The sequence below is a fragment of the Balaenoptera musculus genome, chromosome 19 (genome assembly GCF_009873245.2).
Source record: "Balaenoptera musculus isolate JJ_BM4_2016_0621 chromosome 19, mBalMus1.pri.v3, whole genome shotgun sequence".
NCBI lineage: Eukaryota > Metazoa > Chordata > Mammalia > Artiodactyla > Balaenopteridae > Balaenoptera > Balaenoptera musculus.
The window spans coordinates 56,880,229-56,907,197 of record NC_045803.1 but is presented as its reverse complement, the minus strand read 5'-3'; the positions used below and the strand labels follow the sequence as shown (position 1 = coordinate 56,907,197).

The window sequence follows — 26,969 nt, the reverse complement described above, 5'->3', positions numbered from 1 at the left end:
GCCGCAGGAGAAACCCAAGCACAGAGTGACCTTCAAATTCAGTTAAAAATGGATTATGCTGACCTTAATAAAAGATCCATTTAGCTTCTGGATGAGAGAACGCAAATTCCAGCAGGTGCCACCCCGTTTAAGCACGTGGCGTCCGGGGCTTCTTCCCGGGGCTGCCGGGGAGCATTTGCGCAGGATGATAGCATGTCACTGGAGGAATTTATGGAGCTGCTCAAGGTCTGGGCAGGCCTGGCTTCCAGCAACGGCGGGGAGAGCAGGCTGGGTCCCACTCGCGATGGAGACAAGCTCACTTTCTAAAAGCCTCAGATCAAACTCTACTCAATACTCTGTAGTGGGGACTTCCCCGGTGGTCCAGTGGTAAAGAATCCGCCTTCCAACGCAGGGGACGCGGGTTCGAGCCCTGGTCTGGGAACTAAGATCCCACATGCCGCGGGGCAACTAAGCCCAAGTACCACAGCTACTGAGCTCCCGTGCCTCAACCAGAGAGCCTGCGGGCCGCAGACTACAGAGCCCACGCACTCTGGAGCCCGTGCGCCACATCTAGAGAGAGAAAACCCTCACGCCACAACTAGAGAGAAGCCTGAGAGCTGCAACTAGAGAGAAACCCGAGCAGACCGTGCGCCGTAATGAAAAGATCCCGCACGCCTCAACAAAGATCCCGTGTGCCGCAACTAAGACCCGACGCAGCCAAAAAAAAAAAAAAAATAAGGAAAATAAATAAATAAAATTAAAAAATATTTTTAAAAAAATACTCTGTAATGGCCTATATGGGAAAAGAATCTAAAAGAGTGGATATATATGTATATGTATAGCTGATTCACTTTGCTGTACACGTGAAACTCACGTGTAACATAAAAACCTCAGATTGAATTTTAAAAAATCCCCAATGCCCCCAACACAAGGGGAGTCCTGGGCACACAAGAGGGTCCTTTTTTCCTTTTCTCCTGAAATTGAAAACGTAACACACACTCATTGCACGAGTCAAACAGGGCAGGAGCATGCGGGTAAAAAGCCGGCCATTCCCCTTGCTCTCTCCCTACAATAAGACGCAGCTCCTTCCCCACTTTTCTCCATCTTCAAATAAACACCAAAGTCCAGAGAGGAGAGCAGCTTTCTCTCCCATCACCTAGACTCTCCTAGAGCCAGGACTCGACATCACACGGGCATCACTCCAGTGGCGGCACTCGTAACACTGATCCCCAAATCCTTACAGGCCCCAAATCCAAAAGTTCCGGAGACCAAAACTGCTCTGCACTCGTTTGTCAGCAAAACCTGCCCTGCCTGAAGGCTATTTATAGTCCCGGTTTCTTTCCCACCGGGTATTCACATTGTGCCACAGGGACAGGACGGGGTTTGAGTCCACGGTGCTGCCCCTGGCCCTGCTGAGGTGTTATGTAAAATGCAGCATCGGCACTAAAGAACCTTACTAAGGGACTGAAAAACTTCAGCAACGTTTCTGGCCCGAAAGGCATCCAACAAGGGATGTGGACCAAAAGTGACATGAACAGCAGCTGCTAACTTGCACGACAACAAGCTCTCCTTCTTTCTAACCTTCTTATGATATTCACGGTAGCACAGTGCCTGGGACATCCAGAATCTTCTCTGTCATAGAGAAATTCACAGGGTAAATTTCTGCTACCACATGCGATGCTGCAGCAGACACCCTGATACACACACACACACACACACTGGAGTCCTGTTTTCTACAGGGTTGATCAGCAGTGCATACCCCAAAAGGTGGTGAAAATACACTGCAGATGAAGACAGCTAGGTGCCACGTGGCAGTGTTCCAAGACGCTGAAATCAGAGAGCTGAATCCAAGTCCTGGGTCTGCAGACGGGCAGCTGTATGACTCAGGGCAAGTGACTTAACCTCTCTGGGCCACGGGGAAAATGAGAAGCTGTGAGGCTACATCCAGCTCCCACTGCTGCCCAGGCCTGGGTTATAGCAGCCGCCTCCCAAGGGGGTTATACCTGTTTCCTTTTCTTCTCCCAACCTGCCTTTCTAACGCCACTCAGAAAAATCCTTCTTTTAAAAAAGAGACATGCACCCCAATGTTCACTGCAGCACTGTTTACAATAGCCAGGACATGGAAGCAACCTAAGTGTCCATCGAGAGAGGAATGGATAAAGAAGATGTGGCACATATATACAATGGAATATTACTCAGCCATAAAAGGAACGAAATTAAGTTATTTGTAGTGAGGTGGATGGACCTAGAGTCTGTCATACGGAGTGAAGTAAGTCAAAAAGAGAAAAACAAATACCATATGCTAATGCATATATATGGAATCTAAAAAAAAAAAAATGGTACTGATGAATCTAGTGACAGGGCAGGAATAAAGATTTAGACGTAGAGAATGGACTTGAGGACACGGGGTAGGAGGGGGAAGCTGGGGCAAAGTGAGAGCAGCATTGACATATATACACAACCGAATGTAAAATGGATAGCTAGTGGGAAGCAGCTGCATAGCACAGGGAGATCAGCTCAGTGCTTTGTGACCACCTAGAGGGGTGAGATAGGGAGGGTGGGAGGGAGGCTCAAGAGGGAGGGGATATGGGGATATATGTATACATATAGCTGATTCACTTTGCTGTATAACAGAAACGAACACAGTATTGTGAAGCAATTATACTCCAATAAAGATGTATTTAAAAAAAATAAAAATGTGCTACTTCAAAAATAAAATAAAATAAAATAAAATAAAACCACTTCTGTTACGTTGCTCTCAACCCTCGCTCCAAACACACAATGGCTTTTTATTGCCCCAGTGAATGGAGCCCAACCTCCTCTGTTGGTTTAAGAAAAAACAAACAAACAAACAAAAACCTTATATTAAAAATAATAAATCACCTGAAATTCTGTCAACCTGGCTGGCTTCATCTGTGCCTGTTTCTCCCCCATCTGCGCACATCCACACACAAGGGCACGTGGCTTGATCACGGTGGGTGGACAGCCCTGCATCCCAGTGTCTGCCCTTTACATGATCTCTTAAGTGTTTCCTATGCTGGGAAGGAGACTTCACGTTGACCTGAGAGCCTACAACCGGCCCCAGCAGAGCTACACCCGCCTTGCACGTTCACTTGTAGCCACACCAGCCTCCTCTTTAAAAAAATACAAAGACTTCGGCCTCTTGTATCCTGCTCCCTGGGCACTTCTGCCCACCTCAGCCCTGGCATCAGAACCTCAGCATCTCACACTGGAGAGTGTCTTGTTAAGTATTTCCTGAAATACACTGTGCACAACAGAAGTCCTTCCCCTGCCTAGAGGATCACAGTGCATGTCAGTGCATCAAAGGCACTGAGAAGTCCTGCAGCACACAACCCCATTTAGCTTTCTTTAATCTACTGTTTCCCAAACGTACGTGAATGAGGAAAAAAATCATCCCAACACCCGAGTCCTTAGTGTTCCTTGGCACACACTTGGGGGCATGCTAAGTGTCTGAGGTCACCTCGCACACTTCCGGAGCCATCTCCTGCTCAGAAACCTTCCCGAAGGCCCCCACCATCTCCCTGGTAACCGATCTGAATCCTGAGCCTGGTGTTTGTGATCAACAGTGTCTTCTGTCCTTTTACCTCTTGAAAAAAGAAGCTCATTGTGGTCATTGCCATGTGCAGACCCGGAAGAAGCAGACCCAGACCAGCCCCTGACCAGCTGGGTGATGTTAGGCAAACCCATTAACTTCTCTGAGCCTCAGTTTTCTCGTCTGTGAGATGGAGGAGCCAGCACCTCAGCACCAACGTCTTAGGATTCTAACTTCCCTAGGGGTCTCAGCTCACAGCTCCAGCAGAGACCAGTGGGGCTACCAAGTCCAAGAACAGCAGCAAAGGGTAAAGGTGATTTTTTTCCCAAAGCAGTTCAGGAATGTGGAGTCAGGACGTCCAGATGTGAGACCCAACTCTCTGCGACCTGGCTGCGTGGTCCTGGGTAAGGCCTTGGTCCCTGAGCATCACTTCCTCTTTGTAAAATGAAACAGGCCTCACAGACACACAGACACAAACATACACAGAGACCACACACACACAGAGACAGACACGTACAAACACACACAGAGACACAGACACAAACACACGCATGGACACACACACAGGTGCATGTAAAACTGGTGAAATCTGAATAAGATGGGCGGGTTGTGTCAATCTCGTGGGAGTGACGTTGCACTCTAGTTACGTAAGATGCTACCACTGGGGAAAACTGGGTGATTTCTCACAACTATATGTGAAATCACAATTTTCTCAAAATAACACGTTTTTAAACAAAGAAGGCTAACACCTATATCATGGGGACATTGCGAGTGTTCAACAAGATGGCATATTTATCATTCTCTCCGTGATGCCTAACCACACAATGCGTGTTCAGTAAATAGACAGTGAAGAACTGAATGAATGTAGGAATACGAGGAGCACATAGTAGGTGCTCAATATTTTTCCTTATTCTTTCAATAAGGTCTTACCAGCCCGGAAAAGTAAACTCATTTGAAGCCTGCTTGCTGGGTATGCTGTCACCAGAGGGCCCCCTGTGGTCTCCCCACAGCAGAGGCTTTATCAAGACTTGCCAGTTGGGCTTCCCTGGTGGCACAGTGGTTAAGAATCCGCCTGCCAATGCAGGGGACACGGGTTCGAGCCCTGGTCCGGGAAGATCCCACATGCCACGGAGCAGCTAAGCCCGTGCACCACAACTACTGAGCCTGCACTCTAGAGCCCGCGAGCCACAACTACTGAGCCCGCGTGCCACAACTACTGAAGCCCGCGCACCCTAGAGCCCGTGCTCCGCAACAAGAGAAGCCACCGCACTGAGTAGCCCGGGCACCACAACGAAGAGTAGACCCTGCTCGCCGCAGCTAGAGAAAGCCCGCGCGCAGCAACAAAGACCCAACGCAGCCAAAAATAAACAAATAAAATAAATAAATTTATTTTAAAAAAAAAGACTTACCGGCTGCTTGGGGGTGGGGAGGAGAACAGGCGTTGCCAGCAGAACCACGAACAGGGTTCACTCTTGCTTGGGAAGGCGTGTATTCAAATCCCACCTCTCTCCCAAAAGGGCTGAGGTGGTTTTTCCAGCAGAGGCCCAGGTGTGAGACAGGCCGCCCGCATCCCCATGCCTGCTCCCCTCCTGCCCGGGTCCCTTCCCACAGCCAGTCCAGGAAAGCTGCTCAGAGGCTGCCAAAGAAAACTTCCCCCTCCTGGTTTCCCAGCCCTCTGGCCACTTGCTGCATGGCTAGCAATGAGGCCAGGAGGTTCCCAGGCTCCCCACTGCCTGATGAGTCCGTGCTAGGGCAGCCCCTGAGGTCACCCAGTAAGAGCCAAGGTGGGGGAGCGGGGGACAGGCCCAGCGTGGAGGGAGCCGAGGGGCAGCTGAGGTTCAAGGCGGCTTACTGCAGAGCTGCCACATCTGTGCAAACCCAGAAACAAGCTGGGAGTCCAGCAACAGGTGACCCAGGGTCACCCATAAAATTCCTATTCTCAAAGGATACTAATCGACATGGGAACCACAGGATAACAGCTAGCTTGCTGCGCTCACCTGTTATAGCTCGTCCGACCTGCAAAACAACCTTAGATAAAGACTGCTACTACCCCACTTTACAGGTGGGGAAATCATAGCACAAAGAGGTTCAGTCACTGGCCTAAGGACATACAGCTAGTAAGGGGTGAAGCCCCAAGTAGAACCCAGGCATCCTGGTCCACAGTCCGCAGTCCTAGCCCCTCTAAAAAACATTCATGATGTCCTAGGTGGAAAAGACTAGAAGACACATCATGCAGTATGATCCCACCTACAGCAGTGTGTGTATGCGTGTGTATGCACATACGTGCATTTAAAAAGGCTGGAAGCTCTGAGTGGCAGAATTCTGGGTAATTTTTATGACTTCCCTTGTATCTCTACTGTCTACCTTTTCAACACAGACCATGTTAGACTTCAGGAAAAGATCTGAAACTGTTAAGTCAGCTGCCCTTGGTCCCTCCTTTCTCTTTCCAGGTGCCCTTCCTCTGCATGTTCCCACCCAGGCCCACAAGCTCTGGAAACTTCCCTCAGGGCCTGAGTCCTTTCTGGCCACCATACCATACCCGCCCCCGAGGCCTGTCACGAGGTCAGGGAAATCTCCTCTAGCCAAAAAGCTTACACAGCCTTGCCTGAAATATACTTTACAGTGGCATAAACGGCTCTGTGCTCCCTAAATGTTCACTCTTGGGAGCGGGGAGGGAGTGGGGGGGGGTTAAATGATGGCCCTTCTATTTGGGAGTCTATCTCACTGACATTAACACTGTGTTTACAACACTGGGAAACATTTATGCTGGGACATTAAGTGAATAAGAGCAAGATGCACAACTGCACATAGAGTTTCATTTCAACTGTGAGAAAAGAATGCATTGAAAATGCCCAGGAGAAAACAAATAACAATGTTAACAGCAGCTGTCTCTGAGCTACGTGGAGAGCAGGTACTGAGGCTGGGATGGGGCAGTAGTTCTCCTTCATTCCTTCTCGTACTTCCCCAAATCCCTACAATAATAATGGAATCATAATGAAAATAATAGCTGGCCCTTCTATGGGGTTTACTAACTGCCAGATACCAAGCACTTTACATGCATTAATTTACTTAACACCCTCTTTGAGGCAGGTACAATCACAAATGTTTCACAGAATAAGGAACCAGGGCACAGAGAGGTTAATTTACTTGCCCAAGACCACACAGCTGGGATGTGTCACCTTTAAAATAAAAAAAAAAAATTTTTTTTGAAGTATTAAAACCATCTTTTGATATGAAGCCTCAAGGATGGAAAAGAATTTTAATATTTATTGAATGTGTACTGTTACTGATATACAAATAAACGTAACTTGCCCACCTGCTTTTGCTCTTCTTTTAAAAACAAATCGCACATGCTGGTGGGCATATACCCCTGTACAGCCTCTTTGAAAACAATCTGACAGCTCCTCAAATGGTTAAACCTAGGGTTATGATACGACCCAGCAATTCCACTCTACATATACCCTCAAGAGAAAAAAAATACATTCACACAAAAACCTGTACATGAATGTTCAAAGCAGCACTGTTCACAACAGCTGAAAGATGAACACAACTCAAAATATCCATCAACCACTGAACGGATAAACAAAATGTAGCCTATGCATACAAAGGACTATTACTCAGTCATGAAAAGAAGTGAAGTACTGACACACGCTACAGTGTGGATGAACCTTGACAACATTATGCTGAGTGAAAGAAGCCAGACACAAGAGACCACATATTGTATGATTCCATTTACATAAAATGTCTAGGACAGGCAAATCCACAGAGACAGAAAGGAGATGAGGGGTTGCCAGAGGCTGGGGGGAGGGGAGAATAGGGTTTCTTTTAGGGGTGATGAAAAATGTTCTACGATTAGACAGTGATGATGGTCACACAATTTTGTGAATATAATAAAAACCACTGAATCGCACACTTTAAAAGGGCAAATTTTATGGTTTGCAAATTTATCTCAATAAAGCTGCTATTGGAAAAAAATTTTTTTTTAAAGAATGCAACTCACCCAGAAATAATTCCCATGGTTCTGAGAGGACACAAGGTAGCCGTGAAGATGGAGGGGCAGTGGATTCACAGAACGATACTGTTCACCATGCAGCCTCACCCTCCTGAGCCCCCCATCTGGGCTTAGGGCTGGGGATTCCCCATGGCTTAGCAGCTGGGACTGGCCTTCCACAGGCCCTCAAATTGCTAATGTAAAAATATCAAGATATCTGTGACGGGAGGGATAGCCTTAGCTGATGAATTGGAAATATCCTGGGACACTGGCACTCTGCCTCAGCCTCTAACATTCTCTGTGTTCACGGGCAAATCCGTTCCCCTCCCTACGCCTTCTTTGATAAAGTGAGGGAGGTTGGACTCAAGGATCACTAAGCTTCCTCCCAGGACTAAAGAGACACTCTGAGATTTGTCATAAATGCAAAGACAAGAGAAACAAAAGTTTCAATCAGGTTACAGATGAAATATACTTTGTAGCAAAAGCATGGATGGACACCAACATTTTAAACAGTGGATACTTTGTATAATAAAAAGTGAAACAACATTATTGAATATGTATGTTCTAAATAACAGAGCCACCAATATATAAAAAAGCCAGCAATCTGTCACAATCTGCAGTTCTGATATAATGTCTTTTTCTCTTATTAAGTCTAGCATCTTTCTTACTTATCTGAGGTTTGATAAAATCCCCTCAAGCAAAGAACATACCATCTTGACGTCACCTGTGGCAGTCACAAGGGGCAGGCTGACAGAAATCATTTAACACCCACTAGCTCAACACAGAGAGAAAAGGTCAGGCTTGGAAAATGTTCCCTTAAGCATAAATAACTTAGAAGAGGCCTGGTGGTTTCACAACATTTTGTCTACAATTTCAAAAATAGAGCAAGAGAGGATGCAAGTGCAAAAGAAACTACATTTCAAGCCCAAAAGGACTGGTTCAAAACATTAAAGAGGGGCTTCCCTGGTGGCGCAGTGGTTGAGAATCTGCCTGCCAATGCAGGGGACACGGGTTCGAGCCCTGGTCTGGGAAGATCCCAAATGCCGCGGAGCAACTAGGCCCGTGAGCCACAATTGCTGAGCCTGCGCGTCTGGAGCCTGTGCTCCGCAACAAGAGAGGCCACAATAGTGAGAGGCCCGCGCACCGCGATGAAGAGTGGCCCCCACTTGCCACAACTAGAGAAAGCCCTCGCACAGAAACGAAGACCCAACACACCCAAAAATAAATTAAAAAAAAAAAAAAAAAAAACATTAAAGAGGCATAGTCTCTAAATATAAACCTTTTGGGAGATCAATAATATTGATAAACCTCTAGCTAGATTGATCCACGGAAAAAAGAGAGAAGGCACCAATGACCAATATCAGAAATGCAAGAGGGGACATCATTACAAAACCTACAGACATTAAAAGGATAATAAGGGAATATTATGAAGGAGTTGTGCCAATTAACTTGACTACCTAGATGAAATGGATAAGTTCCCTTTTAAAAACATAAATTACCAAAACTGACTCAAGAAGAAATAAACCTTACGGGACAATTCTCCTTCAGCACCTCAGGTCACCCACCCACTGAAGAAGGAGACTCAGGAAAAGGCTACCTACTGGAACAGGTTTTTGTTTTTATTTATTTATTTTTATTTTATTTTTTGGCCACATGGCATGTGGGATCTTAGTTCCCCAACCAGGGATCAAACCCATGCCCCCTGCATTGGAAGGGCAGAGTCCTAACCACTAAACCACCAGGAAAGTCCCTGGAACAGGTTTTTAAATGTGGATGAAACTCGTGTGTTTTCACTTGATGTCTCCTAGAAAGTTTATTTACTCTGATTTTTAAAGACATATACTTAATCCCATCTTTATTGTTTTTTTTCCCTATTTTCTCTGACACTTTGATTTTGCCAACCATGGAGCTTTTGAGGAATGCCATTCCCACGGCTGGTAAGGAACTGCTGTGTACAATGCACAAAAGAAAAACCAATGGAGGGTCCAAGGATAAAAATGCCAATTTTAGTTATTTTTTCCATCTAGTTGGAGAGACAGGGCTTACAGGTATGAAGCAACCAGAAGACAACATGAAACCACACATAATAAAGTGATTAATTATTACCAACTGGGAAAAAGCTGCATACAGACAAGGGCCTAGGCCGTTGGGGGAGCGGGCGGAAGACTTCGGCTGGTAGGAGTTAGCAAAGGAGGTTTCCAGGAGTGGGAAAATAGGCAGAAAAGTAGAAGAAAGAGCACGTGTCAAGATAGGATGGTGGGAACAGGTCAGATAGTTTCAAGGAATATCAAGGAGTCAGCTCACGTGCATTGCGCTATGACTGTGTGCAGATGGGTGCAGATGTTAACAGCGGCTCTTTACCTTTGGGGGCCACACACCCCTTTGAGAGCCTAATAAAAGACACTGATGTCCTATCCCCAGAAAGTTGCAGATACACCCCAGATTTTGCATTGAGTTTTGAGGTTAAGAAATCTGTATGTAAGAAAGGGGACACAGTGTTGAGAATGATGGGTCTCTGTAACTCCCCTAACTCCTGACTCTAGCGTGTCCCTCCTTCTCATGGCCTGAGCCAAAAGGTGCCCCCTCCCGGTTCATCTCATCTCACTCATGGGGATTAGCACATTTGGGATTAGCAGATGCAAACTATTATATATGGGATGGATAAACAACAAGGTCCTACTGTACAGCACAGGGAACTATATTCAAAATCCCGTGATAAACCACAATGGAAAAGAATATATGTATATATAACTGAATCACTTTGCTGTACAGCAGAAATTAACACTGTAAATCAACTATACTTCAACAAAATGTTTTAAAAATAATAATAAGAGCCAACCTTTACTGAGCATGTACTACGTCCCAAGCCCTATAACACACACACACTACAGTAATTCCCATATACAGATGAGGAAACAGGCCCACAGACCGACAAGCAGTCAGGTGGCACATACCTGCTGACCGCCACCACATACCAGTGTGGCTCTTGTCAGGGCCAGAGGTCACATGAGGGTCGATCACCTGAATGCCCCCTTCATCTCTCAGATGAGCACTGGCAGCCCCAGGGAGGGGACAAGGGCAGCTCAGATCCCAGGTGCCTGAGGCTACTTCCAGGTTTCCCATCCCCTCCGAGTGGGGCCTCAGATTCCTCACACACCCCCTCCTTCCTCTGCCCCCAGTAACCACAGCAAACACTTCTGGGGTCTTGACAGCTTGCAGGCTCTCACTGGGGGCTTCAGCTGCCTCCCGTTCCCCTGAGGGAGGACATCAGATTGTCCCTGTGTATGGGCGAGAAGCCTGGGGCTCAGAGCCGTGAAGCGATGTGGAGGACCACGTGGGTGGCAGGGGCGGGTGGCGAGGTCTGACTTCAGAATACCCTCGGCCAAACCACACCATCCGCCCGTGGAGAGCAGACCAGCACGGCCTCACCTGGAGCCACGGTTCCAGCCCCGCTTTTGTACGGATGGCTGGGAGAGCAGGGTGACACTGAGCACAGGAATGAGGGCTTCCTTCCAGGAAAAGTCTGGGAAGCGAGTTTCTGACGTCCTTGCATATCTCTCCCCAGAGCAGAAAGGCTCCTATGTTTGCAGGGTCCTGGCAGGGACCCTGAACCCTCCCTAGGACCTTGGTCTGGCCTGAAGCGGCCCCCGGTAGGGTGGTGGGGAACAGGGGGGGCACTGGCAGCCCTGCTCCTACCCCTCCCACCAGCCAGGCGCCCCGAGCCATGCGGCTGCCAGTTTCTGCTGATGCCGCGTTCCGCCTGATTAAGGCCCCAGCGCCAATGCAGCCAGAATCACAGGGATCCCGTCACGCCCCTTGAGGCACAGAGCCCGGCACCAGGACACCACAGCCTGTCAGCTGGGTCACTCCCTGCTGCCTGGTGCCAGACCTGGAGGTGACGAGGCAAGAGGCCTCTCAAGGCTGACTGCTCCCCCGTGGTGCCCAGTGTAGCCGTGTTGCCGTGTCAACCTCAACCGGTGGCCCTATCCAGGCTCAGCGGGCCCTCCGCCCAGTCACTGCAAAGTCACCCCAAAGGGCCCAGCAGGAAAGACAGGTGCCAACTTCCCTCGTTCACCCACCAGATTCCTATTCACAGGGTCAGTGAGATAATGCCTTGTAAGCATCTAACATGTGGCAGCTGCCACTGCTGTTTCCTCATCACCACCATCCTCATCATCTTCCCATTTCGTTGATTTGAAGACCCACACTATCTGTTTTACATTTTAAGCTCTCTGAAATCAGGATGAATCTTACAATGAAGACTGTCAGTTTCATGAGCAGCATTTTTTCTGCCTAGTGGCAGATAAAACAATCATGTGTTTTACAGTGGACAGACCCCGTCTAGGATTAGATCATAGCCTGGACAGACCCCGTCTAGGATTAGATAAATAACAGTATTCATAGCCTACACCTGGCACAATCACGGTCCTTAACTCTGAGCACAGCATCCAGGGCATAGCAGGGGCTCAGTGAAAACTCTGCTGAGTGAACCAACCCACCAACCCAGTGAACCAACCCTTTGCTTATACTCCCTTATTTACAGCTTAAGGCAAATATGTCCCCTCACGGTGTCAATTCTCCCCACAAACGTCTCCTAGGCAACAGCCCTCCCCAGGCCCCCTGCAGGTCCCAGAGTTTCCCAGCATGCCCCAGGGAGGCGGAGGTGGCTCTCCTCCAGGACCCGGGAGCAGAGGAGGCTGCGATGACTTGGGCCACTGGCAGGCAGCCTGCCTCCAGCACGGAGCCCCCGAGGATCTCCAGGCGCGGGCCTGGCTGGGGTGAAGCCACCGGAAGGTGTGGATTTAGCACGAGCTCCAAGAGGCCCACACGGACCAGAGAAGCCAGCAAGGGGGGACGTTTCCGCTGCCCCCCCGGGAGAAATTCTACATGTGAGTCCTGGGAAGCTCCACTCAACACGCTCAGGACAATCTCACCAAATGGGGTGGGGGGCCAGGAGCTGCAGAGCAGAGTTTGGCCAGAAATCTCCAGAGGATGTTCCAAGCATGCTCAGTTGAGCTCCGCAGGCTGTAGGCCAGATGCTCGGCTCTGGGGCTCCTGGGGGTCCTCTGCTGAGGGTGGGCAGGGACACAGCTCTGGCCACCTGACAATCATGACATCAAAATGCAGGCACCCAGAAAGTACCAGGAAGGGGCTTCTTTCAGACCCGCTGCCCCAAAGCAGCCAGTGGGGTGGAGAAACCTTTTGAGCTGCACGGAGAGACATGAATCCCCTCCCGGACACCAACAGCTGTGTGACCCTGGGCAAATCACTTTCCCTCTCTGAACCTCAGAGGCCTTGATTTTCAGATGGGGATGATTCTGATCAAATAGACTCTGAGACACAGACATTGCCAGAGATAGAGGGATACGTCTTTGTGACGACAGGGCCAACGCATCAGAAAGACCAAACAATCACAAACGTGCAGGAGCCTCAAAATTCACGAAGCAAAAGTTGACAAAATTCAAGAGAGAGAAAGACAAATCCAAAATTGTGACAGATGTGAACACCCCTCTCTCAGAGAATGTGATGGGGGTGTATGTGTGTGTATGAGTGTGTCCGTGCAAGAGAGCACGCACCCGTGTGAGTGTGCGTGTGAATGCATGTGCAACGAGGGAGTGGGTGTCACAGTAAAGGCTTGTGAGCCTGGGTATGAGAGGTGTGTCGGGGTGTCTGTGCATAAGTCGGCGGGGCAGGGGACATGGGGGAAAGGCGCCATCCTCTCAGGCCCACACAACTGGCCATCCCAGGGCCACCAGGGCCCCCTCCTCGGGACCTGCCCCGAAGCCAGCGCTCACCCCAGAGAAGGCCCGGTGCCTCCCCATCACATGGTGAGCGACAGGTGAGTGAGGTCCGGGTTTCGCCCGCTAACGAGAAGGACTCCGGCCACCCCACCCCGCGGGATGGGAGCTCCAAAAACCGGTTCCCGCTTCCCCTACACAGTTTTGTAAAGCAAAGAAAATGCAGTTTCCCAAGAGAAGGAGGCGAGGGACAAGAGAAGCAATCCTTCCCTTGGCGGGAGGGGCGGCTGGGTGACTCCGCAGCCAGGCCAGGCTGCACGCGGGCCGGGGGCCAGGGCCACCCTTCTCCGGACCGGGATGTGCAGGTCCCCAAGGAGTCTTGGCTCCTGCACAGACAGGACAGAGGCCTTGTTTCCAGGACGGCACTGCCCCCACCCCCCGGACCCCAGCAGGACGCAGGGGACGGCACACAGTGAGGCCGGCTGACCTCTGCTTTCCCCGGGCTGGGGGCCCCGTGGCAGCCAAGGTGCTTGGTGCAGAGGGCCCTGCCTGGGGAGCCCCGCTCTGAACACTGTTCTGGACATTCCGGGCCTCCCCATCCGATGGCCCCAGGGCATTGCACAATCACACAAAAGAAAGAACAGCATACAACTGAGCAAGACCCTCCGGAAGGGAAAGGGCAAGCGGAGAGATCCCGCCGTCAAAGGCGAGGGGTCCCGCCCATCAAAGGAATCAGGATTAAAAGAGCTGGCGCCGAAGCCCATCGAAGGCCACCCTCTCGGGCCATCTGAGCCTCAAAGGCTGAAAGGCTCCTCCAGGCCTCCCTTGTCTTGGACCGACGGTCGTGGACACCAGGACCTCTGATCCCCGCCCCCGTCCCGGGGCTGCTGCATTTGGGAGTCTGCAAAGCCCACGCCTGTCTCCCACCTGTCTCCGTCCCTCCCCGGCGGCAGAACCCTCACAAGCCTCTTAATCCCCGTCTGCGAACCCTCGTCTGGAAGCCAGGCGAGGTTTACGGGTCTGGGAAGGCTTATAAAACAGCGCTGCAGTGTGCCGACGCTCGGACCCCTCCCCACGCCAGCCCCCTCGGGGAGCTGGTGCAGGAGTCCAAGGGCAGCCTCCTTGTGCGGCTACACCAGGGCGGGCCCCTGCCAGCCCCACATCCTCTCCCATGGGTGCCACTCAAGCCCGGGCAGGGGGAGAGGCCAAGGCCGGGCGTTAGACCACTGGCTCTCGCACATCCCAGCTCTGCCGTGTAACCCAAGACCCTCAGGGTCGTGAGCCCTGGCCTCCTCATCGGAGATTCGAGACTGACGCCACCTTCCCACAGGACAGTTCACGCCACGCTCCGTGGCCAGAGGAGGAACGGGCAGTCTGGGGAAGAGGGTAGAGGGTTACGTGCACGCTTAGGACAGTGGCTGGCACAGAGTGGGCACGAGCAGCGTCCTCTGCTACAGCCGGCATCAGCATCGTAACCACCACCATCTCCTCAGACCTCGCTGTGTCTGCATCAGGACCAGGGGGGCGGACAGAACCTCAATGATCTTCCTTTTCACCGGCTCTGCCGACAACTGACACTAAGAGGTGGGCAGGACAACGTGGCCTCGGTGGGCTCTGACCTTTGAGGGGTCTTCCTTGGAACCTGGACCGCTTCCTCTCCCCACTTCACTCTCGCCTGCCAGGGAGAAACGGCTCCAAGAGGAGGTGCTCCTGCCCAGGGTCCCGGCATGACTGCCTGGCTCCGCTGTACCAAATACCAACTGTGACTTTTGTGCCATCCATTCAAGGTTGCTGGCACCTCTGGAAGGAAACCCAATCCAGCAATCAATTTCATACAGGGTTCCACACCAAACAGGTCGGGCAGCAAGAGGCTGGGGCAGCCAGTGATGGGGCAGAGAACTTCAGAGCCGCTGGACTCAATGGAGCCAAGCTAGGCCTCGACCCCAGGGGTCTTCTCTCTCCACTCCCAATCCCACTCCTGCCAAAAAGTGCAGAAAGATGGACAGTTTGGCAGCTGCGTAGGAGCCAAGGGGCTCAGCTACTAGTCTACCATCTGCTCCCATTTACAGAGGGGAAAACTGAGGACCCAGACAGGTGGAGGGTCTTACCCCAAGGCAACTGAGTGCTGGGGCCAGAATCTGGGTCCTCTGATTTCCAGGGGTGCAGCTATAGCAAGTCAAAATCCCCAAGAGCTCAATTCTTAATAAAGCTTCTCTTATCCCAGGGAGAGGAAGACTAACTCCCAGCTTCAAACAAATCCAGTGATGGAGACCAGCCACAGAAGGTGCAACGGTGGCCAGTGAGTTGACGGAACACAGCTTCAAGGAGTCACAAATGTGACTTTTTCAAACCCAAGTCATATCACGTTATTTGCCTGCCTAAAAGCCCCCGTGGGAAAGTGGAACTTAAAGGGTCAACATGGAATTACCAGATGACCCAGCAATTCCACTCCTGGGTATCTATCCAGGAGAAAACACAGATCCACACAAAAACCTGTATACCTGTAAACATTCACAGCAGCGTTATTCACAACAGCCAAAAGGTGGAAACAGCCCAAATGTCCATCCACTGATGGATGGATAAACAAAATGTGCTCTATCCATGCAGTGGAACGGTACTCAGCCGTGGAAAGGGCTGAAGTACAGATTCATGCTACAACGTGGATGAACCTCGAAAACATAAACGACAAAAGTCAGACATAAAAGACCACATACTGTATGGTTCCATCTCTACGAAATGTAGAACAAGTACATCCATAGAGACAGGTCATTCATGGTTGCCAGGGGCTGGGGGAGGGGGAGTGACCACTAATGGGGAGGGGGTTTCCTTCGGGGCTGATAGGAATGTTCTGGACTAGACAGTGGTGATGGGTGCACGACCCTGGGAATACACTAAAAACCACTGCCCTGTACGCTTTAAAAGGGTGAGTTGTGTACGGTGTGAATTATACCTCAATTTAAAAACAAAACAAAAACAATGCCTTCTCAGGGTCAGCCCACAGTCCTGGCTCCCCAGTGAGGTCCCCCGACTGGCCCCTGCCGGCCTCTGAGAGGAACCCCGCCTTGCCCTCAGGCACCCCGGCTTCCTCACTGTTCCTCAGGCCCCTGCCAGACCCCCCTCACTGCTCAGGTGACAGCCCCCAACCCTCCCCTCTCCCCGCCACTCCGTCACCACCATCACAGCCCCTCCCTGCACAGGCCTGGTTTGCTCACTGCTGGGTCCTGATGCCCAGATAGTGCCTGGGATACAGTAGGCGCTTAGTAAAGACAGACTGAACAAATGAGTAGAATCCTTTTGGTGACTGCCAAGCCACAACTTCAAGATAAAAGCCCCAAACTCCTGGGCTGTGCTTCCAAAATCTCCATCAGCAGTTCTCACCCCAACTCTGGAATCTTCCAGAAGCTTTAAAATACCAGTGCCACCAGGATCACCCCTCAGAGATTCTGCTTTAACAGGTTGGGGCAGTTGATTCAAATGTGCATCCAGGGATTCGAAATACTACCAACCCTTCCCACCCCATCCCCTCCTCCCACTTCAAGAGGAACTAATTAAGGTTCTCCAGCAAATCCCACTCCCCACATCCAGGCTTTTGCTCATGCTCCTCTGCCAGGAGCACATGACCCCCTTGTGGACCTGGCTGATTCCTTTTCAGTCTTTGGGTCAGCTTAGGTGTCACCTCCTCCAGGAAGCCTTCCCTGAACATACCCATTTTCCATCATCCTATGGGCTCCCAGAAGACCCCAGCACAGAACTCAACACAGTGCACGATCACAGCCGGATCCCTACACCCGCCCCCCGCCCCACACCGCCCCATCCCCCATCCACCCAAGGGCAGGGCCTGCCTGATTCCACATCACATCCTCAGAGCACCTGGTGCACTGTGGGCACGCAAACGTTTGTTGAGCTAATGGGTAGAATGGGTACAAATGTTTCTCCAGGGCAGCCCTGGTCAAGGGCTGAGCTGGGCCAGGAGGCAGAACTGCGCCAGCATCCCTGGCACAGGACTGGCAGAATTTCTTTCAAAACTTATACATCTAACTACCTTGTATTACTGAAAGATCAAACCAGCAAAAGTGGCCTTAGGCTGTGGGCTTGTTGGCCCTCCTGGTGTAAAGTTGCCTGAAAAATGATGGTCCGTGAGGGTTTTGTGACCGTAATACTTTATCCTCCCCAGGACAGAACATCATGGTGTTTCGGGGCCCCAGCATCACATACCAATTTTAAAACCTAGACCCCATGAAATGGGGAGATATTGAACAAAGGGGCCAAACGTACATTATGGGCATGACAGCTCACAACACTGTATCACATACTGAAAGTTGATAAGAGAGCAGATCTTAAATGTTCTCACCACAAAAAAGAAATGGCAACTTTGGGGCAGGGGGGATGGAGGTTATTTCGCAATAGACACATGTATCTAATCAACATTCTGCACACCTTAAAACTACATCATGCTGTATGTCATTTATATCTCAAAAAGCTGGGGAAAAAAAGAGAAAAAATAACTGTTAATAAAGTGCTAGATATTTTCCCAGCAAGTCCAGACACATCCTCAGCATCCTTCTCAACACAGTACCACCAGTCAGGTTTCACGTGTGGCATGCAAACCGCCTGTGACCCCTGAGGACCAGGCCTTTCATTTTGACAGATGGGGAAATGAACAAAGGTCACATGGCCAGTAGAAGCTCCTTCCGCAACTGCCCTCGTGAGGCTCCCTCTGGGGACGGCATGGCAAACAGAAGCCAAGGTCCTAAACGCTCTTCGCAGAGGGCAGAAGCGTCATCCCTCGCCACCGTCCCCACCAGGATATGGACCTAGGACAGAAGATGGACCTGAATTCCAGACGCGGCCTCTTCCTCAGCCAAAAGAATGTGCCAATGAGGCAAACCTGCCCAGAACCTTCAACCCCTCCAAAGAGTCACGGCAGAGTTAATCTCCCAAGGGTCGGACCCAGAGAGATCTAAGCCGAGAAGGGGCCAGAAGGCTCTGGGCAAATTCCCCTTCCCTGCTTCCAGGGAGGCTGAGTTTTGAAGACCTCTTGCCATGCCAGTTGTCTCTAATCACCTCCAGGGTTAAGACAAGGCGCATCTGGAAAGTTTACTCCGCTAGCAGATGGCTCCCAACCCGCCAAGGAAAGCAGAGACCTCCCCTCGGAGGAGGTGGTCAGAGCCTGGGGAAGGCCAAAGCCCAGTCGCTTCCCAGCAGCTGCCAGGCAGAGGGTGCCAGTGTCAGCCCAGCCGGGCAGCCTCTCCTGGCACCTTCCGGAAGCTTCCCCCATCCTATCGCCTTGCCCAAGTGCCCCTGGATCCTGGACCCGGGGAGGAGGGGCTGCCAGGCCCTCCCTGAAGAGCCGGGAACACGGGAAACAGATGTGCATGTGGCCCTGACAGGCGAGTGATGACAGACCCTCTCTGCAGGCCTCAGATGTCAGCGCGGAGAAAAGAAAGGCGGCCCAGCGGCAACACCTGTTCCAGGCCGGGAGGCCAGGCTCGGGGGGCTGGGTGGGCAGCCCCTAGCGAGGGCCGGGGTGCGGTTAGGTAAACAGCTGCACGCTCCATTGCCCAGAACGCTCCCCGGACGGAGGGAAGAGGCAAGGGCGGCCTGGCGGCCAACTGGCTCGCGAGGAAAGCAGCTCGATCACGCGGCAAACCCATCCTTGACGGAGGTCCCCGGCTGAAATCCGAACACCTGGGCGGTGCTGGGGGAAGCAAAAGACAAAGGGCGCCACTTCTCAGCAGGTGGAGAAACTGGGGGCGGGGGGGTAGGCAGCAGAGGCAGCTGGTGGGGGGGTGCTCGGGGCCTCTGGCCCAGTCAAGCTGACTCCTGCCTCCCAGCTGCTCTGCCGGCTGAAATGCGGGGTGGGCAGGTTCACGCAGGGGCTATTAGGACCACCCTCCCCACCCCCAGGGCACTGCCACCTTTACAGCTGGAGCCCCAGAGGGGAAAAAAAGTCAAGAGCACAGACTCCAAAGCCGGGCTCCTGGGTCCAATGTTGGCCTTGATGTCATGAGCTGAGTGACCTTGGGCAAACTCCTTGACCTCTCTGAACTTGCTTTTTCCTCTATGACAGGGGGAGAGTGGCACCTCCCTAAGTGGGGTTGTTGTGAGGACTTGGTAAATGTGAGTACAGGTGAAGCCTGGCACAGCCTGGAACTCGGGAAGCATTCTGTATCTTCATCCTTATTACGTCCCCAGATGCCATCTCCGAGCCTGGCCAGCCGTGCCTCCTAACTCTGAAGGGAGGGACAACCATTCCCCACCCCCAGCAGAAAAGTGGGGGGCAGAGGCTGTGATGTTGGAGCCTGTGGGTGCCAGTGAGAGACCCAGCCTGAGTTACAAGTACCTCAGGGAGAAGAAAGGAATGAATGGGACCCGTACCCCTGGTGCCCGCTAGCAGCTCTCACATCACAAACCTTCCAGAGGAACGAGCATCTCCACTTCTCAGGGGCAGCAACTGAGGCTCAGAGAGGGCAAGAGTCTTACCCAAGGTCACACAGCCAGCTCCCAGCAGAATGAACATTGAAGCCAGGTCTGTCTTAAGGCCAAGCCAGGGTCTTTCCATGGCTTCACAGAGCTTCCTGGTGCTGGGGCTCCTCCTCGGGGAAGCACCCCCAAAAAGGGTGGGTGGGCTGCAGCCTCCGCAGCCCACCCCCGACACAGCCCTATCCAAGCAGCCAGCTCAGAGATATGGTGGCTACAAAGCAGGGTGCTCTCCAGGGGGCCAGGAGTCCAGCTGGTGAGAAAAGCCACAATCCAAAGGGAGGGCACCAGTGACAGACACCCTTCCTTCCTTACTTCCTTCCCCTTTCACATTTACTTTCTTAGCGGTTAAAGTTGATTCGCTTGTAAATGAACCCTTAACAGGAAACAAATGAGGCATCATAGGAGGCCGTATAGATGAGGTTCTGGAACACACTGACCCACCTAAGTGGCTCCCCGCAGCCACCTTCCAATGCCCCTAGCCACTCCCCCACAAATTCTCAAACCACGCACCGAACGGAGACATGGAATATGGACATGAGAACCAAGGACTCCGGAACTGGCTTCGGGAAAGGAGCATGGGGGCCTCTGCACGTTCCTTGGTGGTGTCACCCGCTTCTTCACCCCTGACAGCCCTGCCAGGAGTCCCGTGGGTTGGTCTGCAGCTCCTGTGACCCTGCGCTCTCATCCCCAAGCCCACCCTGCCACTTGGCCTAGCCTCATCCTGCTTCGCTCACAGCTCTGCAGGAAGTATTCTTTGTGGGCTCTTCGTGGCCCTCCCCCTGACACCACCAGCGCCCCAGTGTCTGGAACAGCGCCTGGCTCAGAGTAGGCGCTCCATGAATATCTGTTGAATGAATGCGGGGGGAGGGGCAGAGGCTGTATTTCCGGCACTCTACTGACCATCAATCAGGCTCTCCTGGAGGCAGGAGTTGAGGTTTCTCTTTCCCTCTGTTTAAATGAGCCTGAGCCCCACACTGCTGCCCCACCACCCAGAGGCCCAATGGCCTCACCTGGGACGCTGCCACGGTCCGGCCCTGGGCGGAGCTCTTCCCAGCCCATTCCAAGGCTTTGTTCACTTTTTATTGCTCCCCCGTATCTTCAACTTTAAACTCGACCTCCTTTTTTTGATTTCAAGGCCTCTAGTTCACTCCAACCTCATTTCCCTTCTCCTGAATCCTCTCCCACCAACAAATCCCACCCATCTTCCAAGGTTCCACCTCTGCCAGGTGGTCCAACGGCGGAGGACTTTGGGGTTCAAGACCCACCTCGGCGACCTACTGGCTGTGTGATAGTCAACAGGGTCATCTGACTTCTCTGAGCCTCCATTTACTCATCTCTAAAATGGGAATAATAACGCCTCACAGGGACGTGGTAAGGAGCAGACGAAATAAGTTTCTTTAGAAATGGGGCAGAAGTTAGCGTGACGTTCAGCACCCCCCAAACTCATGCTGACCCCTCCTGGGCAGACACCAGCTTGCGTTTTCGTCCACACCTGGCCACCCTCCGCACCCCCCTTCGCAGCTGGACGGGGAACTGCAGCTTCTTTCGTTTCCTCAAGTTCCTATCACTGAGGCCCCCAGTCGGCATCTCATCAACTCCCGATGAGAGAGCAAATCAACGTGGGAAAACACCACAGTTCGGACGTTGTACAGAAAACAATCTGAGAGGCCTCACGGGGAGTGCTTTGATGACCCCACGCCCACCACCGCCAAGCTGAAAATCTGTACCCACCCTGCAGAATCCACCTGCATCCTGGAACAATCTGCCCCAACACATCGGGAGGACACAAGGGTGCCACTATATGCCAAGCGCTTGACTTGCCGGAAGCCTTCAAATGCCCCGATTCATTTAATTCTCATGATGGCCCCACGAGGCAGGTGATACTTATTTCCACCGCCCAGCTTAAAGGAATGAACTCAGGGAGGACGAGACGCATCCTCCCTGGCGCTCAGTTAACAAGAGAAAGCGCAGGATTGGAACCCGGCTCTGTCCTGCTCTTGCCAGGCTCTTGTCCCAGGCCCGGCCCCTTCCGGGAACTGCAGGTCAGATTCCCAGCAGCAGACCCGCGGGCTGGCTGCCGTACACCGCAAACAAGAGGTTAGCATCCACGGTGCGGGGGTGGCAGGCTTGTCCCTTTAAAACGAGAGGCCATCCAAAATCAGCTCTAAAGACAAAAGCCCCCAACTAGACCAAAGCCCCCCAAAGACAAGCACTAAGTCCAAAGGGGATGTTGACATCGAAGGAACCCTGAGCAGAGCGTGAAGGCGTCGGGGCCGGACATCTACTTATAGACGCGACCCACCGGCGTGAACACGTAACCCAGGACCCCCACACGTGTGCACACGCATGGATGCCTGGGAGGCAGGATCAAGAGCCTCTCAGGCAGACGGAACACCCACTCCTGGACGGGCGGAGACACCCTTCCCTGTTCACAGGTCCCTCCGCCAGCCCCTCGCCAGCGGCTACCACTCCGGGTGTCTGATTAAGACAAGCCAGTGTCACCAGCTTGGTGGAAACCAGGATTTCTGGCTCCGGTGGCCGTGATGGTGGTCACAAACTCACAGACGTCTGCTTTCCCCAGACCCACCGGGGGCAGTTCCTGCTTCGGCCTTTGCAAAGCCAGATCCAAAATAACTGAGCCCCATCTGGCTCCTCCCGGCAGGCAGCGTGAAGGCAGGCGCCTTATAAACAGGGCGCACGCCAGGCCTCCCACCCTCCCCCTGCACAGCCGACTTGCAGAAAAGAAAGACTCTCCTCCCACCGGGAGAAATGTCTGTTTGGGCCACTGTCCCTGGGTCCCAAACCCCAGTCTGGAAATCCATCTCCAGCTGCTATTAAGCAACCAGAGAGCCTCAAAGGAAAAGTGTGAACTTGAGTGGGAAATTCTGGAAAAGCTAAGCTGAGTGGGAGCAAGAGGAGAGAGGAACTTCTGATGTGTTTAAACCGGGTAAGTACGGAGACCTCTCAGTGACCTGCATGGCTGGACTAATTACCAATGTTATCAGGCGGATGACAGACGTGCCCCGAACTTCCTCTGTTTGATAGATTCCGCTGCAAACACACTTCAAGTTCAGGCCCATGCCTGCTGTTCCCAGCAGTGCCCTATTCTTCCACAGGACCACTCTCGGCCCCCAGCTCCTCCGACCTGCCACATGCCTCCAGGCCAACGCACCCACCAAGCACTAGCAGGGTGACCCGGGAGGGCACCTCCTGCTGGAACACACCACACAGAATCATTGCAAACTCCTCCTTGGCAAAACAGAAAACAACATCTCTTCCTTCCCTGTTGGGACTTCAGAGAATGACATGAGAACTGCTTACCTTCCTCGCAGCTGCCACTGGGGAGCTCCAACCCATGGGTCCCTGGCGGGTGAGCCCTTGGCCAGCACACACCAGGGTCCCGCACTCTGTGCAGGCACCGATTATCAGCTGCCGGCCATCGTCCACTAATAGGCTGTGGCTCGCTCGCAGGGTGTAGAGAAACAAGGGCAGCCGGGCTACCCGCACGGCCTTCAGCCCAAGACACCGCTTCTTCTCCTGCCGGCAGAAGAAGCACACAAACGTCTCCACTTGGTACTGCCGAGACCAGGGGCTGACGGCGTGCTGGGTGCCGCGGGCCTCGTGCTGCAGCCACTGGCCCAGCAGGTCATGGTAGCAAAGCACGCAGGTGGCCACCAGGCCGGTGGAGTCGGCAGGCCTGGCGCGTGGGGCAGGCGGATAGACGGTGAGGAAGGGAAAGAAGGGCTCTTTCTCGCCCAAGCGGCTGGAAGGGTTCACGTTGAGCTGGAACTCCTTCCCAGGGCCCAGCTCAGCCCCGCAGATGTAGCAGATGGACGCCGGGCTGCCCTGGGCCGACGCGGGCGGCTCGGAGAGAGCAGGGTCTGAGGCCGAGAAGGCCTGGTGGTACCTGCCCAGGAAGCCCTGCACGGAGGTGATGAGCTCCTCGTTCTGGCAGGCCCGGTACAGGGCCCAGACGTCCTCCAGGACGCTGAAGCACTTGGGGCAGCTGCGGACCTCACAGCGCTTGTTGGGGCCCTGGGCGTTGGGGGGGCAGGGCAGGAGGCTGAGGAAGGGGAAATGCATGGAGCTCCTGGTGTTGCCGTTGAGCATCCTGGAGGCTACTGCCCGGGCATCCTGGGTACAGTCCTCCCCGCAGAGGTAGCAGGCCTCTGGCAGGGCCCCGGCAGGCGGGCCCTCTTCCCTTGGGAGCCTCCTGCCCTTGGAAGCCATGCCGGGGGCGTGGCTGTTCAGGGGCACCACGTAGAGCCTCTGCAGGACGGGCACATTGGCCAGCTCGAAGCTCTGCCACTGCTGCATGAGGGACGAGAAGCAGCAGGGGCACACCAGGGTGCTGCCGCCCTCGCTGATGGGCTGTGCCCCTGGGGGTGGGCTGTGCAGCCACAGGAAGGGGAAGAAAGGGGCCTGGGCCAGCTTCTCCTGCTTCTGCACGTGGATCTGGTGCAGCGAGGCCGGGGACAGCGCCGACCCGCAGACGTAGCAGCAAAGGCCCTCTGGTGGCGCAGCCCGGCTCTCCAGGGGAGCGCGGGGGCCACGGCCACCACCGTTTTCCTTGTCTCGGGGGCCGCGGGGGCCTGAGAAAGGCTGCTCCTTGTGGCCCTCCTCCTCGCTGGTGATGTTGATGTCACTGTCCTCTGACACGCAGCAGCCCCCGCGGGTCTCCCCCAGCGGCCTGCTCTCAGGGGTCTTGGCGGCCCTGCCGGAAGGGGCTCCTTTCATGCTCTCTGCAGGGGCCACCTGGACTGTAGGCCCTAGCCAAGGGTCCTGAATGCCCCTCAGGACGCTGGCCCGGGCCTCCGGGACCCAGTGCCTCCCAGGGCCCTTCCGCCGGCGCCGGATGCCCGCCTTGGGCTCCCCATCCACTCGGAGCTTCGAGGGGACCTCCTCCTTTTCCACGTCCCCCGCTGCGGTGGTCTCTGCGCCCTGTCCAGGAGAAGGGCCCGGCGCCAGCCTCCACTCCGGGCAGCGGCCCCCGCGAGGCCCGGGCCCCGGGGCAGTCCGAGCCGCCGGCGCCCCGTCCTGGTGGGGACTGGCGGGGTCGCGCGCGGCCGGGTCGGGCTCGGAGAGGGGGTCGGTGTCCGACAGCTCCGACAGCTCCGAGTCTCGAGGCTCCTCAGCGGCCGCGCGGGGCCCGAGGCCACCGCCGCTGCCACCGTCGTCGTCGTCTTCGTCGCCGGCCGCAGCGCCCAGCGCGTAGGCGACGTTCCACTCGCGGGGGGCCCCGGCGCCCCCGCGTCGCCCGCCCGCGCCCGCGTCGCACTGGTGGGGCCGCTTAAGCCAGTACATGCGCTTGTCCACGGGCGTGCGGGCGCGCTCGAAGGCGGCCCACTGCTCGCCCAGGAAGCATCGGCACACGGCGCACACCAGCACGCAGCCGTCGGCCGGGGACAGCTCGCGCGCGCCGGGCGCCGGCTCCTGCTGCTGCAGGAACGGGAAGAAGGGCTGCGCCGGGGCCCCCACGCCCGCCGCCGGCTGCTTCACCTGCAGCTTCAGCTCCTTGCCGCGCCCGATGCCGCCGCCGCAGATGAAGCAGGAGAGCGGCGCGCCGCCGCCGCCGCCCGCCGCCCGCTCGCCCACCGCTGCCATGAGCCGCTGCTTGCGGGAGACTGGCGCCGGCCGCCCGCTCATGGCCGCGCCGCGCCGCCCGCCCGGGCCCCCGCGCGCCCGGGCCGCCCTCACCGCCCACCGCCGCCGCCGGGCCCAACTTGGAGCATGTGTGCGCGCTGCAAAGTTTGGCGGCGGGCGGCCGGCGCGGGCGCGGGCGCTCGGCCGCTCGCAGAGACGCCCCCCCCGGCCGGCCGAGCCCCCGGCGGCGCCGCGGCGAGCGCGCCCAGAACGCGGCGGCGGCGGCTGCGGCTGCGGCTGCGGCGGGCCCGGGGCGGCTGGAGCGGCAGCCGCATGTGCGAGCTCCGGCGCCTGCCAAAGCGTTGGGTCATTTAATTGGGGAGGAGGGAGGCGGGGCGGCAGGCGGCGCGGAGGGAGGAGGGGAGGAGAAGGGCGGGAGGGCGGGAGCACGGCGGGCGGGGCGAGGGGGGGGAATCCCTCCCTTACGCTCCCTCCCCTCCCTTTCCCTCCCCTCTGCCCGCCCCCCTCCTCCTCCTCCTCGTCCTCGTCCTCCTCCTCCTTCTCAGCCCTGCCTCCCCCCCCTCCCCCCCCCGCGTCCCAAACTGCGCACAATAGCTCGCCGGCTCCTCTATCTATTTTGTGTCCAGCCGGGAGCCGCGCTCGATGATTCATTGCCCCAATTAGGGGTTCTCTCCAGCAAGCCCGGCGCGAGCCGTCTGAAGGGTCTCCTCCGGGACCCGCGGAAACCCATCAGCCGCTAGAGCTGGTCTTTAAGTAAAGGTCACGCAGGACGCGGGAGGAGCCAGGTAAGGACGCGCCCGGCGTCCCCGGAGACCGAGGAGCCCGCCGAGGAAGGGCAGCTCTACGGAGGGGCAGCCTCAGCCCCGAAGTAGGGACGCTGCCAAATGAGCTGGGGCGGCCCCGGCCCCCTCCCCATTCTAAAGGGCCTTTTACAGCCCTGAAGAGCCCTGGGTTGGGGGCACCTCTCAGGGCCCAGGGTTCTAATCTTGGTGACAGAGGGAACAGGAGCTGTCCCCTATCCCCCAGAACACATTAGTGAATGCACCATCCTGGGGACAGACTTCTCAGCCTGCCACACCCCTCCCCACCTCCGGCCAGGGGCAGAAAGGGTCCTGTACGTCTGAGCTGTGTGTTCCAGGGCAAATGACTTGACAACTCTGGGCCCTTTCTTCCTCTTGTTAAGCAGGAGCTCTGGCAGGGGATTAACCGTTTCCATGTATTTACTGTACCTATGTATAGATACATGTATTTATTAAACAGAGGGAGAGAGAGAGACCTTAGTATGTGCCAGGGGCAGAATCTAAGCACTTTATACACATCTGCTCAGTCACTCCTCCCAATAACTCTGGGTTAAGTGCCATGATCGGCCCATTTTACAGATGAGAAAGAGGAGGCACTGAGCATTAAGGTACTCTTCAGGAGTGGCGGAGCTGGGATTCAGACGCCGGCAGCCGGCTCCAGGCCCCTGTTCTCCACTCCCTGGCTACGCAGCATCACTAAGCAAACATCTGGTCCCCGTCATCCATCTGCTGATGGACACTGTCCACGGCAGGGGACACAGCCAGGACCTCTCCCTCCTCCCTGCTGCTCTGGCTCAGGCTGGGAGGCCTTGTGCACATCC

At 54.5% G+C, this 26,969-nt stretch overlaps 1 protein-coding gene across 4 annotated transcripts in view; it reads right to left on the bottom strand.

Moving 5' to 3' along the window:
- Positions 1 to 25,372, bottom strand: part of GSE1 (Gse1 coiled-coil protein) — a 423,047-nt gene extending 397,675 nt beyond the window's left edge. For all 4 annotated transcript variants that reach the window (XR_005017356.1, XM_036832479.1, XM_036832480.1 and 1 more), the window contains exon 1: positions 23,066 to 25,372. Coding sequence is in view for 3 of the 4 variants with exons in the window: in XM_036832479.1 (XP_036688374.1) it covers positions 23,066 to 25,348 (2,283 nt within the window). In the remaining variant the exon portion in view is untranslated. The remainder of the gene's footprint in view (positions 1 to 23,065) is intronic.
- Between the last annotated feature and the right edge of the window lie 1,597 nt (positions 25,373 to 26,969).